General features: G+C 34.7%; 4 protein-coding genes and 2 non-coding genes across 8 annotated transcripts in view; 3 read left to right on the top strand and 3 right to left on the bottom strand.

Annotated features, from left to right (window-relative positions):
- pqn-41 (Polyglutamine-repeat protein pqn-41) overlaps window positions 1-4112 on the bottom strand; it is a gene marked incomplete at both ends in the record, with an annotated part of 33612 nt that extends 29500 nt beyond the window's left edge. For 2 of the 3 annotated variants that reach the window (NM_001129227.4, NM_001267920.3), the window contains 6 exons: window positions 627-785; window positions 1749-1883; window positions 2072-2268; window positions 3148-3729; window positions 3803-4010; window positions 4059-4103. In NM_001129227.4, the coding sequence (NP_001122699.2) occupies window positions 627-785; window positions 1749-1883; window positions 2072-2268; window positions 3148-3729; window positions 3803-4010; window positions 4059-4103 (1326 nt within the window). Of the gene's footprint in view, window positions 1-626; window positions 786-1748; window positions 1884-2071; window positions 2269-3147; window positions 3730-3802; window positions 4011-4058 lie in introns of all 3 variants that reach the window. The other variant, NM_065077.6, reaches the window with a different exon arrangement.
- Window positions 4113-4429: 317 nt separating this feature from the next.
- Window positions 4430-9296, top strand: B0524.6 (HMG box domain-containing protein). The gene is made up of 7 exons (NM_001384034.1): window positions 4430-4529; window positions 4574-4649; window positions 4699-4776; window positions 4849-4885; window positions 4932-5061; window positions 7046-7407; window positions 8018-9296. Exons 1-7 carry the CDS (start codon window positions 4435-4437, stop codon window positions 8101-8103), a joined length of 864 nt encoding a protein of 287 aa, NP_001370346.1. The 5' UTR covers window positions 4430-4434; the 3' UTR covers window positions 8104-9296.
- B0524.8 lies at window positions 5560-5614 on the bottom strand. The gene has a single exon (NR_052114.1). It is a non-coding gene; the product is annotated as an Unclassified non-coding RNA B0524.8 (non-coding RNA).
- B0524.7 lies at window positions 5560-5614 on the top strand. The gene has a single exon (NR_052115.1). It is a non-coding gene; the product is annotated as an Unclassified non-coding RNA B0524.7 (non-coding RNA).
- An 854-nt stretch (window positions 9297-10150) lies between the features above and the next one.
- On the bottom strand, window positions 10151-16013 carry B0524.2 (PNPLA domain-containing protein). The gene is made up of 7 exons (NM_065073.5): window positions 15943-16013; window positions 15322-15566; window positions 14538-14712; window positions 12649-12829; window positions 12466-12594; window positions 11267-11425; window positions 10151-10345 (listed from the first exon to the last, which is right to left on the bottom strand). The coding sequence occupies exons 1-7, from the start codon at window positions 15966-15968 to the stop codon at window positions 10214-10216; spliced, it is 1047 nt and encodes a 348-aa protein (NP_497474.3). The 5' UTR covers window positions 15969-16013; the 3' UTR covers window positions 10151-10213.
- Window positions 16014-16179: 166 nt separating this feature from the next.
- Window positions 16180-18687, top strand: B0524.5 (uncharacterized protein). Its single transcript, NM_065072.3, has 4 exons — window positions 16180-16234; window positions 16515-16786; window positions 17980-18132; window positions 18551-18687. Exons 1-4 carry the CDS (start codon window positions 16228-16230, stop codon window positions 18662-18664), a joined length of 546 nt encoding a protein of 181 aa, NP_497473.2. The 5' UTR covers window positions 16180-16227; the 3' UTR covers window positions 18665-18687.
- Window positions 18688-19157: the final 470 nt, after the last annotated feature.

Below are 19157 nucleotides of genomic sequence, written 5' to 3'. Positions count from 1 at the left end.
GAAAAAATGTGGAAATTTGAATTTTTCCGGCCAAAAATCTGAAAATTTTAAATTTTTACCTGGAAAAAACAGAGAAATTTTGGATTTTTCCGGCCAAAAACCTGAAAATTTCAATTTTTCCAGCGAAAAAATTCGAAAATTTTCGATTTTTAACTGAAAAAAAAAACAGAGAAAAACTGAAATTTTCCAGTGGAAAATCTGAAATTTTGGATTTTTTCAACGAAAAATTTGAAAATTTTAGGTTTTTAACCGAAAAAATGTGGAAATTTGAATTTTTCCGGCCAAAAATCTGAAATTTTGAAATTTTTAACTGGAAAAAACAGAGAAATTTTGGATTTTTCCGGCCAAAAACCTGAAAATTTCAATTTTTCCAGCGAAAAATTCGAAAATTTTGGATTTTTTATTGTAAAAACCGAGAAAAATTGAATTTTTTCAGGAAAAAATCTGAAAATTTCAAATTTTTAACTGAAAAAATTCGAAAAATTTGGATTTTTTATTGTAAAAACCGAGAAAAATTGAATTTTTCCACCGAAAAATCCGAAAATTTCAGATTTTTAACTGGAAAAATGACCATTTTTACGAGAAAAAGTGGTTTTTTTTTGCCAAAAATTTGCAATTTTCCGCACCAAATTCCGGCGTTTTTGCCATTTTTTAAAGTGATTTCGGTCTTCAATCTCCAATTTCTTATCATTTTGATCTCTTTCTTCCTCTTCAAGCCGTCGACGTTCAAGCTCAATCTCTTGCTCTTCATATTCCCCGGCATTCGTTGGATAATTGATTTTTGGCTGAAAATTTCGTGAGTTTTTAGGTGAAAATTGGGAAATTTGGTAATTTTTAGGACGAAAAAGTGGGATTTTTTCGAATTTTTAGGTTAAAAATTGCAAAATTTGTAGATTTTCTACTAGAAAATGTGAAAATTTGGCAATTTTCAGGTAGAAAAATGTGACTTTTTTGGTTTTTTCAACAAAAAAAATCGTAAAATTTCGCATTTTCCAGTAAAAAATCATGAAAATTCTGATTTTTCTGGGGGAAAATGTGAAAATTTTGCAATTATCAGGTGGAAAATCTTGAAATTTAGCGAGTTTCCAGTGAAAAATCGCGAATTTTAAGATTTTTCAGTGAAAAATTGTGAAAAGTCCAAATTTTTAGGTGAAAAATCGTGAAATTTGGCTATTTTCACAGAGAAAAATGCAATATTTTCAAATTTTTAGGTAGAAAAATGTGACTTTTTTGGTTTTTTCAACAAAAAAATCGCAAAATTTCGCGTTTTTTCAGTGAAAAATTGTGAAAATTCTGATTTTTCAGGTGAAAAATCTTGAAATTTTCCAATTTTCACAGCGAAAAATGCAATATTTTCATATTTTCAGGTAGAAAAATGTGACTTTTTTGGTTTTTTCAACAAAAAAACGTAAAATTTTGCATTTTTTCAGTGAAAAATCTTGAAAAGTCCAAATTTTTAGGTGAAAAATCAAGGAAATTCGGATTTTTCTGGGGGGGGGGGGGGGGGGGGGGGGGGGGGGGGAAATAGTGAAATTTGGCAATTTTCAGGTAGAAAAATGTGACTTTTTTTGGTTTTTGGAACCAAAAATCTCAAAATTTTGAGATTTTCAGGTGAAAAATGGTAAAATTTTTTTCAATTTCTAAAGGTTAAAAAGTGAATATTTTGAGATTTTTTGGGGTAAAAATTGTGAAAATTCCGAATTTTTAGGTGAAAAATCCTCCAAATTTCCACACACAAAACCGCGCACCGGTTTGGGCTTATAAAACGGTAAACTCGACACAAATTCCACAATTTCCTTCTTTTCATCACGCATTTTTCGAAATTTGTGATCCACATTTTGGCGGTCATAACGGACGGTTTGTTGCTCATTGAATTCGGATTCCTGCAATAAAAAAATCGATTTTTTCGGCTGAAAATTGCCAAAAATCGTTAAAATTGGCAAGTTTTTTGGCTAAAAAACGTCAAAAATCGAATTTTCGACCATTTTTTTCAACATTTTCAGCACAATTTCACTGAAAAATCGATTTTTTCGGCTGAAAATTGTCAAAATTTAGATTTTTTCCCACTTACCAATACTAATAAATACTCCATTCCCTGAATTTCACATCCTTTTTTCTCCACAACTATCCAATTTCGATTTTTATGCTTAACAATGTCCAAAACTTCCATTTTCAGCGATTTATCCTCGATGACGTCATCAGAATTGGCTCTTTGAGCTTCAATTTGCTCCCATTCGGCGTCTTCTTGTTGCTCCTGGAGTCGTTTTTCTGAAAAATTCGAATTCTCCGTGATTTTTTACACCGAAAACCCATTTTTCACAGCTCAGAAGCCAAAAATGAGGAATCTGTGCATTTTTGCGTCGTGTTGCTCGGTGTTTGCGTACTTCTGAGGCTACAGTACCCCCGGAAATTCAAATTTTGAGCTAGAAGCCCATAAAAATGACGTTCCAGGGTAAAAAATGATGGGAATTTCAAATTTGATGATTAAAAATTTTGAAAAAGTGCCTGAAACCCAAAATTTCAAATTTGCGCCGCAAATGTTAACTTTCACAGGTTTTTTAGTACGAAATTCGAATTTTACGCAAATTTTTACTCCCGGAGCACTATTTTCAGAGCTCCGCCATGAAATTTACGGAAATTGTGCATTTTGTCGTAAGCCCCTCGGTGTTTGCGTCTTCCGAGGCTACAGTACCCCCGGAAATTCAAATTTCGAGCTAGAAGCCTGGGAGAAAGAGTTCCTAAGCTAAAATTTCACGGAGAACTCGATTTTGAGCTCGAAAAATGGCATTAAAGTCAAGAAACTTGAAAAAAGTCAACTTTGGAATTTTCTGCGGGGGGGAATTGAGGCATTTTCTTGTGAATTTTCTGAATTTTAAGCTCAAAATTCAAGTTCAAAAGTGTTTTTTACCCCTATCTAGGCAGTTTTCGCAAACTTCTGCATTTTGTCGTAAGTTCTGCGGTGTTTGCGTACTTCTGGGGCTACCGTAACCCGGAAATTTCAAATTTCGAGCTAGAAGCCTGGGAAGACGAGTTTGAAAGGTAAAAAATCACGAAAAATTCGAATTTGGTACTGAAAAAGTTTAAAAATCAGTTAAAAATTTGAATTTCCGAGCCAATTTTTCGCGCATTTTCCTCCTAAAATCGTACGTTTTTCCTGGAAAATCCTCAAATTTTCCGCTTTTTCCTGTCTCCGAATCCACGAGATCAGATTCTGCGGATCCACGAGGCATTCCCGTCTTCGAATCAATTTTCGATCGATAAATCGAACTCTCGGGCGAATTTTCAGCCGCAATTTTCGGTTTTTCGAGGTTTTCGGGCGGCGAAATTCGATTTTTCGTTGGTTTTTCGTTTTTGGACGGCGGAGATATCGATTTTTCGTCGTCGTTTTCCGCTTGAAACACACTAAAACAGCGATTTTTCGCCAATTTTTTGCGGTTTTTTCGCGTTTTTTCACTGGAAATTGCTCGATTTTGATGGGAAATTCTTGTAAATCCAGAGAATTTCTTTTTTCTCGCGAAATTCTCCAATTTCCAGGCATTTCATCCAGTTTTTTGGCTCCTTTTCGTTCAATCGTCCAAATAGCCTTGCGAATTTCGGATTTTCTGTACAAATTGTGCATTTTGAGCCATTCCGCCCGTCTTTTATCCATTAAAACCAGCGATTTCATCGATTTATGCGAAATTCGCCATCCAGTTTGATATGAAGCGTATTTCGGAAGGCAGAGGTTGTCTGGAAGTGGAAATTTCGTTAATTTTGAGGCAAAAATTCGAGGATTTTTTCGGTAAAAACTCGAAAAACCAACCAGAAATCCAGTCTCTGTGCTCACAATTCGTGTTATGAAGCCGAAAAGGCGTCTTAATCGGCGGATTTACTCGTGGTGGCGGGAAAAATATGCGGAATTCCTCATCCCTCCGCTTTTTCGCCGTTTTCTTCGATTTTTGCAACTTTTTCTGCGTTTTTGGCAGCTTTTTCGCGGTTTTTTCACACGTTTTAGTGGATTCGGTGTCACTCTGCAAGGTATTTGAGTGAAAACTGGCTGTAAATTGGTAAAAACTCACGGTATGCGCCGAATCTGACCCTTGTTGCAGCTTTTTTGGCTTCATTTTCTGAAATATTGATTTTTAATCAAAAAATTTGAAAAAAATCACAAATTTTCCATGTTTTTCCATGAAAAACCATAAAAAAACAGAAAAACAGAAAAACAAAAATTATTAAATTTTAAATTGTCACAACGACACTCCGAAATAACGGTCTAAACAAGGCGCGCGCCTAGTTAACACCGTTATTTCGGAGTGTCGTTGTGACAACAAAAAATTTTTATTTTTCATTTAATTTTTGTTTTTCGCCCAATTTTACCGGATTTTTATCAAATTTTTCAATTTTTTCGCTAAATTCATCGATTTTTGAATCAAAAAATCACTATATTCAGGTAAAATGCGTCCGGAAACCGTAAAAACCATGCGAATACGAAGTTCAGTGACCCGAAATGATTCTGGATCGGTTTCACCGCCGGCTCCCAGTACTTCAAGGTTATTTAAAAAATAGAAATCTCATGTTAATTGTGAAATTTCAGTGATGAAATGGCAATTTTTCGCCAAGTTATGCGAAAAACCTTTGCAAATCTGCCTCCACTGGAGTTGGAGCTGAAAGTGAGCATTTTTTTTGGGAATTTTTGATTTAAAAATTGAAAAATTTCAGATTGAGCAGCTTTGGAATGGTCTGACGCCGGCGCAGCGGGAGAAAATGATGAAAAATGGGGAAAAGGAGAATGTTTCGGTAAATTTTTTTATTAAAAATTTTTTTTTTAAATTTTTTAGCCCTAAAAAAATTGAAAATTGAAAATTTCAGCAAAAACAAGCAGCAGTGTCGATGGAAACTCGTAAAAGTAAATTTTCAACGAGAAAAATCGCTGAAAAACTGGAAATTTTCAGATTGTAACGCTATAGCAAAGGTTTTGGACATTAAACCGTCGACAACACCGACAAATTCATATGCAGAAAGATTGAAAATTCGAATTAAAGCATATCATAATGAGGGATTCATTTTGGCGTCCCGGGAAGGGTACGGAGCACCGAAAACGCGGAAAAATGGCTGAAAATTCATAATTTTCTGCAAAAACTGCCCTAAAAATGCAGAAATTTGCTCAAATTTTAGGTTTTTCTTACTAAAAAGTTCAATTGTTTTTCCAAAATTTTTCTAAAAATGTAATTTCCTAACAGTTTCTCAGTGACTTCTGTGTTCTACTCTTATTGATAGTTGAAAAACTGTATTTTTTGCATTTTCAACCTTAAATTAGCCAATTTAAGATTGAAAATGCAAAAAATACCGTATTTCTGCCAACAATTTGACAAAAGAGCACATTTGTCACTCGGAGATGCGGAAGCTATGCCCAAATTTTCATTTTTCCGGAAAACTTGTGATTTTTCACTAATTTTCGAGATTTAATGTCCAAATTTTCATTTTGAACCGATTTTTGAAACTTTGCAGTGCGAAATTCGAATTTTCCGTGGTTTTTTACCCTAAAACCTCTTTTTGCCGGGCTTCTAGCTTGGAATTTGAATTTTCCGGGTTACGGTAGCCCCAGAAGTACGCAAACACCGCGGATCTCACGACAAAATGCAGAATTTCGCGAAAAATGTCTAAATTGGTGTAAAAAAGCTTCTAAATCCGAATTTTGAGCTTAAAAAGCGCAAGAATGTCTCAATTCTCGCAGAAAAAATTAAAAAATGACATTTTTTCAAAATTTGAGGATTTAAAAAAAAAAATGTACGGAAATTCAAATTTTTCAGCAAAAACCGATAAAAGCCGGGCTTTTCTCCAGGAAATTCAAATTTCCATCCGAATTTTTCAATTTTAACCGACTTTTGAAACTTTTCAGTGCGAAATTCGAGTTTTCCATAGTTTTTTTCCATTAAAACTCGTTTTCCTAAGCTTCTAACTCGAAATTTGAACTTTTCGGGTTACGGCAGCCTCAGAAGTACGCAAACACTACAGATCTTACGAAAAATGGCTGGATAGGGGTAAAAAATTATTTTGAATCTGAATTTTGAGCTTAAAATCAGTAAAAAATGCCTCAATCCCCGCAGATATTTCAAAAATTTAATTTTTTTTAACTTTTTCTCAGTGACTTGTGTGTTTCTACTCGTATTGATGGCATAAAAACGGGTATTTATTCACATTTTCAGCCTTAAATTTGCCTGAAAATGTGAATAATTACCGTATTGCTGCAAACAATTTGACAATAGAGCACATTTGTCACTCGGAGATGCGGAAGCTATGCCCAAATTTTGCAATTTTTCCCGGAAAACTTGCCATTTCTATCGATTTTTCTCGAATTTTCAGTTAAAAATTGAGTTTTTCACTCATTTTTACCCATAGAAATTGCTTTTTTTGCACAAAATAGATTGATGGTCTAACTTTTGACATTTCTAGGTCACCAATCTGAAAATGATCGTTTCTAGCCATTTTGTAGCGATTTTTTTGGATTTTTACTTGAAAATTGCAAAATTTTCAATTTAAATCCGTAAAATCTACTAGAAATCGATATATTTCCCCTGTGACTTGTGTGTTTCTACTCGTATTGTTGGCATAAAAACGGGTACTTATTCACATTTTCTGCCTTAAATTGGCTGAAAATGTGAATAAATACCGTATTTCTGCCAACAATTTGACAATAGAGCACATTTGTCACTCGGAGATGCGGAAGCTATGCCCAAATTTTCAATTTTCAGTCAAAAACTTGCCCAAATTTTTTTTAACCCGATTTTTGAAAATTTTCATTATGAACTTCGATTTTTTCATGGTTTTTTACCCTAAAACCTCTTTTCGCCGGGCTTCTAGCTCGAAATTTGAACTTTTCGGGTTACGGTAGCTCCAGAAGTACGCAAACACCGCGGATCTTACGGAAAAATGCAGAATTTCGCGAAAAATGCCTAAAAAACGCTTCTAAATCCGAATTTTGAGCTTAAAAAGCGCAAAAAATGATGATTTTTCACTCTAAAACTGCAAAATTTTCACAAAAAATTGAAAAAAAAGGATTTTTCAGCCCTCCAACACTTCCATCACGACTTCCACCCACCGCAGCAGAGCCAAAAATCTCACTTCCGACATCAAAACCACCGCCAATTCCCATAAAAATCGAGGAAATGGTTCAAAAAACCGTCCAACACCTTCGAAAACCCCAAAAACACGCCAGAATCGTCGTAAAACCGATAAAATGTGCCCAAAAACCACAAAATTCGGCGGAAAAAGGACGAAATCCCGTTAAAAAATCAATTGAACCGGTTGAACCAATGGTTTTGGAGCCAATTGCTCCACCACCACCACAGTCTCCTGTAATAAGTTACAGTGAAGCGTGTAAAATGTACTATCAGACACTGTCACAAATGACGCTTTTGGCTGATTTTGGTAGGTTTTTAGGCGAAAAAAGCGAGAAAAATTGCATTTTTGACCCTAAAAAAACGAAAAATTGAATAAAAATCGAATTTTTGAGCTGAAAATTCCATATTTTCAGCTCTAAAAGCACCTGAAATAGAATAATTTTCTGATTTTCGACCTAAAAAAATTTTTTTTGAGCTTAAAAATCAGGTTTTATCAGTTCAAAAACCTGAAAAATTCGATTTTTTAGTCTAAAAACTTGATTTTTAGCGAAAAATTTGAATTTCTGAGCAAAAAATGCGGGAAATTTCATTTTTGAGCTTAAAAATCGACTTTTCGAGCAATTTTCACCAGAAAAAGCTGGAAAGACTGGATTTTTGCCTAAAAATGCCTAAAATTTGCGAATTTTCCCATAAAATCTTCAAGTTTTTTTCAAAAAATTCGAATTTTCAGCCAATTTTTATTCCGGAAATCGATTTTTAGAACAAAAAATGGCCTAAAAATGAAATTTCCCCATAGAAAATTCAAATTTTTCACTTGAAAATCGATTTTTAGTCAATTTTAAAGTATAAATATCGATTTTTATCACAAAAAAATCATAAAAATTGGCTGAAAATCAACAAATTTCCCCAATTTTCAGAAGATCTATCGATGCTGACAGAATACGCGAATATTGTGGAAGGAATTCGGCCAATACGAGAATTTAATTACGGATTTGAATTATAGAAATTATCAGAAAATGTACAGAACCCCTGAAAAAATCGAATTTTTGACTTAAAAATTTGAATTTGAACTGAAAAATTTGATTTTTGACTGAAAAATTCGCCTTTTACATGAGAATTTCAATTTTTGACCAAAAAATTTCAAAAAATCGAATTTTAACTGAAAAATCGATTTTTACATGAAAAAATCGATTTTTGATCAAAAAATTGAATTTTAACCGAAAAAATCTATTTTTGACTTAAAAATTCGATTTTTTACTCAAAAAATCGAATTTTAACTGAAAAATCGATTTTAGACCCAAAATTTCAATTTTTGACTGAAAAAATCGAGTTTTCACTATAAAAAATTCGAATTTTTGACCCAAAAATTCGATTTTTGACTTAAAAATTTGAATTTTAACTGAAAATTCGATTTTTACATGAGAATTGCAATTTTTAACTGAAAAATTCGATTTTTGAATTAAAGATTCAATTTTTGACTTAAAAATTCATCGTAGGACCCCCAAAATAATCTATTTTCTTTTTGTTATCACACCGCTTCCACCACCTGAAAAAGTTAAAAAAAAACCGCTGAAAATTGTTGAAAAATGAGAATTTTCAGCCCATTTTTGGCGGGAAAAGCTGAAAATTTGAATTTTTGCAATGTTTTTAACCTGAAAATCCGATTTTTCCGGCTGAAAAAGCTGAAATTTGAACGTGTTTTCCGTGAATTCCACACATTTTTCGATGAAAAATTCACTAAACACTCAAAAATTCAGCTGAAAAATCTCGAATTTCCCACTTTCTCGCTGAAAATTCCATTTTCAACCAGTTTTTCAGCCTGAAAAAGCTTAAAATCGTCAGTTTTCACTCGAAAAACTGAAATTTTTCGATTTTTTCGGCTGAAAAATCGCAAAATTCTCATTTTTCACACAATTTCAGCCGGTTTTCAGCCTGTTATTTTAGACATTTTTATAGAGAATTTTCACCCAAAAACCCTCGATTTTTTCATTGTTTTCTAGCCACCGCTGTTATAAATTCGGACACACCGCCCGGAAATTTCACACCCTGTTTTACTTGTTATCACCGCCCCCGTTTTCCCATAGATTTATCGATTTTCTTGTTACTTTTCTGTTTTTTTTTGTTCGTCTGTTTCTCGCTATTACTGCTGCTTTCCTGCTTGGAAAAATTCCAATAAATTTGAATTTTTATTCAAATTTGAGGTTTTTTTTTTGTTGCTGAAAATCGATTTTCCGGCTAGTTTTCGGCAAGTTTCGAGCTCAAAATCGAGTTCTCCGTGAAATTCTAGCCTAGAATCTCTTTTCCCCAGGCTTCTAGCTCAAAATTTGAGTTTCTCCGGGTACTGTAGCGTCAAAAGTACGCAAACACCGAGAACTCCACGCAAAGATGCACAACTTCCTCAATTTTTGTGGCTAGGCTCTGACAAATTGAGTTTTGGGGTAAAAAATTACGGGGAACTCGAATTTCACACTGAAAATTTTGGAAAATTAATAATTGCGCCCGAAATTCAAGTTTTTCAGATTAAAACTTTGTTAATACGGGAATTTCAAGCTCAAAATCGAGTTCTCCGTGAAATTCTAGCCTAGAATCTCTTTTCCCCACGCTTCTAGCTCGAATTTTGAATTTCCCGGGGTACGGTAGCGCCAAAAGTACGCAAACACCGAGGCTCCCACGACAAAATGCACAGATTCCTTAATTTACGTGGTAAAGCTCTGAAAAATGGAGTTTTGGGGTAAAAAATGACGGGGAACTCGAATTTCACACTGAAAATTTTGGAAAATTAATAATTGCGCCCGAAATTCAAGTTTTTCAGAATAAAATTTTTTGTTATTAAGGGAATTTTAGCTGAAAATGCGAATTCTCCGTAAAATTTCAGCTCAGAAACTCTTTTTCCCCGCTTTCTAGCTCAAAATTTGAGTTTCTCCGGGTACTGTAGCGTCAAAAGTACGCAAACACCGAGAACTCCACGCAAAAATGCACAACTTTCTCAATTTTCGTGGTAAAGCTCTGAAAAATGGACTTTCGGAGTAAAAAATAACGGAGAATTCAAAAATTAACACAAAATTTTAGATTTTCCACAAAAATCTCTAGTTTTCTCCTCAGAAAAGTTCAATTTATTCGTAGAATCCGGAATCCTTCAACAGTTTCTCCGCATCACGGGCTCCCGCATTGAAATACTCCTGAAGAATGGCACGTGTCGGCGGAAAAAGTGCATTTGTGACGCGTTTCATGTTGGACAGAGTGAGCTGAAACGACAAACAAATTATTCAATTTTTGGCGATTTTTCGCTTTTTTTCAAGAAATTTCAGCGCGAAATTCGAATTCCTCATCGTTTTTCACCCCCTGCAGCTTGTTTTCAGAGCTTAGGACGCAAAAATGAGAAATCTGTGCATTTTTGCGTGGAGTTCTCTGTGTTTGCGTACTTTTGTGGCTACAGTACCCCAGAAAATTTGAAAAGGCAGTTAGAAGCCCAGAAAAATGTGATTCCAGGGTAAAAAATGATGGAGACTTCAAATTTGATGATTGAAAATTTATTAAAAAGTACCGGAAACCCGAAGTTTTCATTTTTCGTTCGAAGATTTGACATTTTTGCCACAAATGTTAATTTTCACAGGTTTTTTTTGTGTGAAATTCGAATTTTACGTACAATTTCACCCCCGGAACCCTATTTTCAGGGCTCAGGGACCAAAAATAAATTTTCAGGGCTCAGGGACCAAAAATAAATAAATAAAATAATAGAATTTTTAAATTTGAGCTCAAAGCCTAGAAAACAAGGCTATAGGCTAAAAATAGACGGGGAATCCGAATTTAATAATGAAAACAGTAAAAACCTGATCGAAATTTTTTCAAATTTCACTAAAATTCGAAACCTTAAAATTCCACAAAAACAGTCAAATTTTACTAATTTTTAGTACAAAATTCGAATTCCTCGTCATTTTTCACCCCCAGAACCCTATTTTCAGAACTCCGCCACTGAATTTACAGAAATTCTGCATTTTGTCGTGAGAGCCTCGGTGTTTGCGTACTTTTGAGGCTACCGTACTCTGGGATTTTTCAAATTTGAGCTAGAGGCCCAGAATAAAAGGCTGCTAGGGTGAAATTAGACGAGGAATTCGAATTTAATAATGAAAATATCCAAAATTTTCAAATTTGCCTTAAAAAATCACCTTCATATTCTGATTAAAGAATGCGAACATAAAATCATTGAACAATGCAGATTTCTCGACGGGACAAATGTCCGCATCACCGGCAAATGCAGACACTGTGACCGTACGCATGTCAAGGAACTCTGGAATCATGTTCGAGTAGCCACCGTCGATGTATGCCTGGAAATGTTAGGGGTTTAGGGAGTGTTAAGCCTAAAATTTGAGTTCAGCTTGTCGAGAGCTTTTCAAAAAGTATAAACTTGTCCAGGAAAAACCCTGAAAAATCGATAAATTCTAAAAAATTTCAAAAAAATTCGAAAAGTTTCGAAAATCGATAACTTTGCTCATTTTCAAGATTTCTCAGGGTTTTTTGTCTTCAAAAATAGGGTTTTATCTATTCTTACCAAGAAAAATAGTTTAAGCCGTTTGCCAGGTTGCAAGCCTACAGTAACCCGGGGTTTTCGTGGCAGGACCCAAAATTAGATGAAGAAATTTCGAAAATCGACAACTTTGTTCAATTTTGAGCTTTTTTGCTAACTTTTTGTTTGAAAACTTGTATTTTGTCTATTCTAGACAATAAAATGAGTTTTTACTAATTTCCAATTTTTTTGGGTCTCGCCACGAAAACTCGCAGGGTTACTTTAGTTTAAAATCGCAGGAGGGGCATAAACCGATTTTAAGTGTAATTTTCGAGCTCAGCGGTTTACTGGTGTTCAAATAAACCCCTAATAGCTAGGTTCCAACAGTTTTGAACGTTTTCGGGTCTCGCCACGAAAACCCGCCGGGGTTACCGTAGTTTTCGCGGTGGGACCCAATTGTTTTTCAAAATTATCGAAACCTAGTCAATATGGAGGTCATTTGAAAGCTCTCGTAGAGCTGAATTCGAATTTTTCGTTAGTTTTCCCATTTCAAAGTTTCCAGGGTCTCGCAACGAAAACCCGACCGGGGTTACTGTAGTTTTCACGGCGAGACCCAATTAACTTTCAAAATCGATGGAATCTAGTCAATATGGGGGTCAAATGAGAGCTCAGAGTGTGAGAAATTCAAATTTCAAAATTTCGACTCGCCCATGTGCCTTTAAACTACAGTAACCCGGGGTTTTCGTGTCGGGGCCCAAAAAACACAAAAGTCAATATCAGGCTCTTCTGAAAGCTCTTAACGAGCTGAATTCGAATTTTCACATAGTTTTTACTCCTTCGAAATTAAAAAAAAAACGTTACCTCTCCCCGAAGAATCGGCGCTTTTCCGTTCAAACCCGACGAGTACATTGGATGATAGCAGCTCGCCATCAGACAATCGATCAAATCGATTTTCGACTCGAAATTCGAGATCAGCTCGTTTTTCCATGTCTAAAAGTGGGAATTTTCGGAATTTTTCCGTGAAAAAATCGATAAAATCAGCACCTTCAACTTGGTGACCGACACAAAAAGCAGATCGTTTGCCTTTGCCACGTCATCAGGTAGGAATTTTTCGACGACTTTCCGCAAACGATCACTGATAACGAATCCCGGAGACATTGCGCCGAGCGTTTTGTCGTTCACCTCATCGGCCATTTTATAGATTTCCTCGACCGCCTCGGATATTCTGGAAATTTTTTATTTTGATTTTTGTAGATTTTCATTGCGAAATTCGAGTTCTCCGTTATTTTTCACCCCTGGGACACTTTTTTCTGAGTTTTTAGCTCAAATTTGGAAATTCTCAGAGTACTGTAGCCTAAAAAGTATGCAAACACCGAACGTCTTACGACAAAATGCACATTTTCACTATTTTCGAGGTATTAGCTTTGAAAATCGGGTTCCGGGGGTGAAAATGACGAGGAATTCAAATTTTGTACCACAAAATTAGTAAAAGTTGACTGGTTTTGTGGAATTTCGCGTGAAATTCCCGGAGTACTGTAGCCTCAAAAGTACGCAAACACCGAACGTCATACTGCAAAATGCACATTTTCTCTATTTTCGAGGTATCAGCTTTGGAAATTGGGTTCCCGGGATAAAAGTTACAGGGATTTCAAATTTTGTACTGAAAATTGGTAAAAATTGACTGGTTTTGGGGATTTTGCAACTTTTAGTGAAATGTATAGAATTTCTATCAGGTTTTGAACATTTTTTATTGCGAAATTCGAATTCTCCGTTAATTTTTACCCCTGGCACATTTCTTTCTGAGCTTTTAGCTCAAATTTGGAAATTCTCAGAGTACTGTAGCCTCAAAAGTATGCAAACACCGAACGTCTTACGACGAAATGCACATTTTCTTTCGTTTCAAGGTTTCAGCCCTGAAAATTGGGTTCCAGGGGTGAAAAATGACGAGGATTTCAAATTTTGTACTAAAAATTGGTAAAAATTGACTGGTTTTGAAGATTTCGCAACTTTTAGTGAAATGTATAGAATTTCTATCAGGTTTTGAACATTTTTTATTGTAATTTTCCATTTCGTTGTCTAATTTTACCCCAGCGGGTTTATATCGGGACTTTCAGCTCAAATTTTAAGTTTTTGGGGTACTGTAGCCTCGAGAATACGCAAACACCGCAGATTGTACGACAAAATGCACAATTCCTGTAAATTTTGTGGTGTAGCTCTGAAAACAGGGTTCCGGGAGTGAAAATTAGCGTAGAATTCAAATTTCATACAAAAAAAAACGTGAAAGTTAACATTTGCGGCAAAAATTTGAAATTTTTAGATGGAAAATGAAAATTTCGGGTTTCATGTACTTGTTGAAAATTTTTCATCATAAAATTTGAAATCCCCATCATTTTTTACCCTAGAATCACATTTTTCTGAGTTTCTAACTATTATCTCAAATTTTCTGGGGGTACTGTTGCCCCAAAAGTACGCAAACACCGCGGAGCACACGACAAAATGCACAGATACTCTATTTTTGACGCGAAAGCTTTGGAATTCGGAGACCCAGGGTAAAATTTAACGGTGAGTTCCAATTTAACACTCAAAACTGTTAAAAATCTGCGAGTTTCGAAAAAAATTCAACTTTGCAATTTTCACAGTTATTTCAAGGTTTTCCTAATAATTTTCAAAAAATTCATAGCAAAATTTGAAATCTCCGTTTTTTTCTGGCCTAAATCTGTTTTCTCCGGGTTTCTAGCGTTAATTTTGGGTTTTGATGGGTACTGTAGCCTCAAAAGTACGCAAACACCAAAGAGCTTACGACAAAATGCACAGATTTCTAAAATTTAGCAAAAACAGACTGAATAGGGGTAATCGACCCTTCTGAACATGAATTTTGTACTGAAAAGCAGCAAAAACTAACCGTTTTTCTGAAAGAAACCAAAAAAACTAACTTTTCCGGGTTGAAAATGAACATAGCCGCCACCAGACTTCCCGAAGAGCACCCAGAATACCTCTCAACACGCTTCATAAGCTTCTTCCCGTGATCGAAAATCATTTTTGCCGCTCCGAACTGATAACTTCCAAGAAATCCGCATCCTCCGAAGGAAAGACAGATATTTTTGGCGTCTGGAAAATTTTCACTGCTTAAAATTTTTTTTACATGTTTTAATGATGAAATTCGAGTTCTACGTCAATTTCTACCCTCAAGAGCCAGTTTTTTGAAGTTTTCTGCAATATTGCGTCAAATAGTGTGCTTTGAGGTACTGTAGTCGGTGCTTGCGTACTTTTTGCGCTACCGTACACCTGGAATTTCAAATTTTGAGCTGAAAGCCGGAAAAAAAAGTTGTGAAGTGAAATTCTATAAAGAATTAAAGTTTTCAGTTGAAATTTCCGAATGAACAAATGTTTGTTCTGAAAAACTTGAATTTCGAGCGCAATTGTTAAATTTTTTGAATTTTCAATGCGAAATTCGAAATCCCCGTCATTTTTTACCCCGAAACTCCGTTTTTCAGAGCTCTACCATCAAATTTAAGAAAATTGTGCATTTTGTCGTAGGTTCCTCGGTGTTTGCGTACTATTGGCGCTACCGTACCCCTGGAAATTTAAATTTGGAGCTAGGAGCTCAGGAAAAAAGTACCAAGGGTAACATTTTGCAGAGAACTCGAATTTGACAATGAAAAACTACGAGAATTAAAAATTTGTCCAGAAATTCCAAAATTTTCCAGAATTTCGTACCTTTCAGCGGTGTCCGATTAGCAGGATCTCTGGCTTTTCTCAATGGCATTTCCTTTTTCAATTTTACCACGTTCTCCACATTTTTCTTGTCAGAATCCGAATCGGAATCCGACGAAGTTGAGGATTCTGGCAGTTTTTCATTGTTCCCGGCAGACGTCCGCCACTCGTATACCTCCGAATAATTGCTAAATGCAATTAAAATAGTGTCGTTGACATTGGAGTCGTCACACTGACGATTCTTTTCTCTGGAAAAAATTAAAATTCATTTTCGAAAAAAAATGCAATGTTTTTCCGAAATTTTTGAAAAAATTCGATTTTCAAGAAAATTCAATGTCAAATTCGAATTCTGCGTTAATTTTCACTCTAGATACAATTTTTCTGAAGTTTCTATCGCAATTTGGAAATTTAAGGGGTACGGTAGCGCCAAAAGTACGCAAACACCGACTACCGTACCCGAGAACACCGGATCTTACGCAATTTTGAGTTAGAGCTATGAAAATTGTGCGCCCGACGTAAAAAATAGCGGCGAGTTCGAAAATCGACATGAAAACTTCCGAGAATAATTTTGAAACCACGAAGCGGAACATCGGAGCATCGTTTATTCAAAAAATCAATACTCACTCTGACTTCTTCTTGCTATCTGACATGATTTTACTTTTCGTGACAAAAAATTAATCGATAAATTGAGAAATGATTAAATATTTGTAATTTATCGATTGATAGGAATTATCGATTTTTGCGTGGAATTTGTTTTCTTTTTTTCTCAACTTCCTTTTCAAAATAAAATTTTGATGACAAAAAATTATCAGAAAGGTCATTGAGCCTACTATTGATTGATTTTTCCAATTATTTCGCAGTTTTAAAACGAATCGTTCGATTAGAAATTGAAAAGTTAACAAATCTCCGATGATTGGTGAGTTCTTTTTCGATTTTTGATGGCTTATAGATTTTTCGACGAATTTGAAAAATTGCGGCGATTAAGAATTTTACAATATTAATCTCAAAAATCAATAAAATCTATTTAAACCAAAAATTATCGATTCTTTTTTCGATTTTTTCAAAAATCGATAATTTTTCCAAAATGTTTCGGAAATTTCAAATTTTGCATAGACAGTAATAAAAATCGATAATTTTTTAGGGGTAAAAAGAGCAAATAATCCAAATTTCATATTAAAACCCCCTCAATTTTTCAGGTTACTTTATAATTACTGGATTCGCGGCTGCAACATTAGCCCTTTCAACGTGTAACCTGAAAAAGGTCCGAAAACCACCTCCAGCGACACCTGCAAAGCCTCCAGCTCCCCAGAAAACTCTAAAAGTGGCTCCGCGAGCAGCACCTCCAAGGAAGAAAAAGGAAATTTTTCTCGAAGAGCACACACCTCCCTCGACGGATACTGACGAAGTTTCGACAATTCCCCCGGCCGAGCAGATACGAATTGTGGAAAATCACAGGAGACGAATTGGTGTTAGTTTTAAAGATTTATTTTTCATCGAATATCGATTATCAGAAAAATCAATAAATTTAAAAAAATCCGAGCGGAGAACTCGAATTTCACTATAATGTAACTTTTTTTTTCAAAATTGCAGCGCTTGGTCACTTTATCGTAAATTATAGATTTTTGGACGAATTGTTGATTTTTTGAAGAATTATCGATTTTCCGACCTATTCTCGATTTTTATTGACGAATTATCGATTTTCTGACGAATTATCGATTTTCTGAGAAATTATCGATTTTCCGAGCAATTTTCGATTTTCTGAGAAATTATCGATTTTCCGAGAAATTATCGATTTTCCGACCTATTATCGATTTTTATTGACGAATTATCGATTTTCCGACGAATTATCGATTTTCTGAGAAATTATCGATTTTCCGAGCAATTTTCGATTTTCTGAGAAATTATCGATTTTCCGAGAAATTATCGATTTTCCGACCTATTATCGATTTTTATTGACGAATTATCGATTTTCCGACGAATTATCGATTTTCTGAGAAATTATCGATTTTCCGAGCAATTTTCGATTTTCTGAGAAATTATCGATTTTCCGAGAAATTATCGATTTTCCGACGAATTATCGATTTTTCGAAGAATTATCGATTTTCCGACGAATAATCGATTTTCCGACGAATTATCGACTTTCCGTTAAAATATCGATTTTCCGACGAATTTTCGATTTTCTGAGAAATTATCGATTTTCCGAGCAATTTTCGATTTTCTGAGAAATTATCGATTTTCCGAGAAATTATCGATTTTCCGACGAATTATCGATTTTTCGAAGAATTATCGATTTTCCGACGAATAATCGATTTTCCGACGAATTATCGACTTTCCGTTAAAATATCGATTTTTCGACGAATTATCGATTTTCCGACGAATTATCGATTTCCGACGAGTTATCGATTTTCCGAGCAATTTTCGATTTTCTGAGAAATTATCGATTTTTTGAGGAATTATCGATTTTCCGAGCAATTTTCGTTTTTCTGAGGAATTATCGATTTTCCGAGAAATTATCGATTTTCCGTAAAAATATCGATTATTCGGCAAGTTGTCCAAGCGGTCTGGTGTAGAAATCAACAAACAATTCAAATTACACAGTAAAAATTCTCTATTTTTCTTCGAAAAAAATCCGAAAAAACTGAAATTTAAGAAAAATTTCAGGTCAGACCTCGAGCCGGAAATCGTGTCTATAAGAAAACGCCGAGCTCTGAATTAGTGAAAGTGGAAAACAAAAAGTCTGTTGAAAAGAATTGCAAGGTGGTCAAGACAGAGAGTGGAGAGGCTGAAGCTTGTGAGAAGAAGGAGGACAAGAGGGTAAAGTTTTCAAGTGTTTTTTCCTGTATCTTCGAAACCAAGAGAGCTATCGAAAAGTTGCTACCTGCTGAATTGTAGACAATTTTACGATAAACATTTTGCTATTTAAAAGTTTTTTGGTAGCTTTTCTAGTCTTGGAGATACAGAGGCTTAAAGTATAGGGAAAAGTATAGGGAAACTCAAAACTTCAAACACATGTATCTTTAAAACTGTGATTGCTAGCAAAAAGTTGTCAACTGATAAATTGTAGTAAATTTAATTTCCCCCCAAGTTTTCAGTAGCTCTTTTAGTTTTAGAACTACAAAAGCTTGAAGTGTGAAACCTTTTCGTTTGAGCCGCACTCATGTCAGTTATATTAAAAAGTTATCAACTAACTAGTTGTTCCAAACCAAAAATTCAAACAATTTCAATTTTTCAGAACGTCGAGAAGAACAAGAAAAAAGAAAAGGAGAGCAAGGAAAAATCGAAAAATTGCTACGAAAAGAAGGAGCTCAAGAAAAACGGTTCTGAGTCATATGCCTATAAGGTTTGATTAAGAATGAATGATTGTGTCTAGATGTTTTTTAAATTGTCATTTTATTAAAGAAATACAACAAACAAAAAAATGAGCACATTGAAATTTTAGTAAAAAAAACTGTTTTACGACAAATTCGATTCTGAAAATTAATTGGTTTTTCAAAGAGAAATTGCCAATTGAACAATTTGTTAAGGTCACAATTTTTTCTAGTTTTGCCACTTGAAAATTTGAAGCTCAGCGGGAGGCAGATAAATTTACCTTTCCCAAAGCCAATATTTTATTTGTCAACAAGCAAACTGTTTAAAATTGAATTTTCTAACTTTTGTTCGTTGACAACTTTTCTTCTATTTATCTGGCCTTCTCTCCAGCGAAAAATCGCTGTAACTTGGAACAGGGTAACATTTTAAAAACGTGGTTTACTAACAAATTGTAGAAAATTAAATTTGAAACAAGTTTTTAGTTGACAACTTTTTTCTAACTTTCACCGGAGCCAAGTTACATGGGCTCA

The sequence above is a fragment of the Caenorhabditis elegans genome, chromosome III (assembly GCF_000002985.6).
Source record: "Caenorhabditis elegans chromosome III".
NCBI classification, from domain to species: Eukaryota; Metazoa; Nematoda; class Chromadorea; order Rhabditida; family Rhabditidae; genus Caenorhabditis; species Caenorhabditis elegans.
This window is presented reverse-complemented; position numbering and strand designations above follow the sequence as displayed.

Bases quoted from the DNA above. Each gene is read 5' to 3' on its own strand.
- B0524.6 (NM_001384034.1), top strand. From the start codon at position 4,435: ATGCGTCCGGAAACCGTAAAAACCATGCGAATACGAAGTTCAGTGACC. The intron at 4,530-4,573 runs GTTATTTAAAAA...GTGAAATTTCAG, and splicing joins CCGGCTCCCAGTACTTCAAG to TGATGAAATGGCAATTTTTC. The intron at 4,777-4,848 runs GTAAATTTTTTT...TGAAAATTTCAG, and splicing joins GGGAAAAGGAGAATGTTTCG to CAAAAACAAGCAGCAGTGTC.
- B0524.2 (NM_065073.5), bottom strand. From the start codon at position 15,968: ATGTCAGATAGCAAGAAGAAGTCAGA. The intron at 12,830-14,537 runs GTTAGTTTTTTT...AAAAATTTCCAG, and splicing joins TTCATTTTCAACCCGGAAAA to AATATCCGAGGCGGTCGAGG. The intron at 12,595-12,648 runs GTGCTGATTTTA...TCCCACTTTTAG, and splicing joins TGTCGGTCACCAAGTTGAAG to ACATGGAAAAACGAGCTGAT.
- B0524.5 (NM_065072.3), top strand. The intron at 16,787-17,979 runs GTTAGTTTTAAA...GAAAAATTTCAG, and splicing joins ATCACAGGAGACGAATTGGT to GTCAGACCTCGAGCCGGAAA. The intron at 18,133-18,550 runs GTAAAGTTTTCA...TCAATTTTTCAG, and splicing joins AGAAGAAGGAGGACAAGAGG to AACGTCGAGAAGAACAAGAA.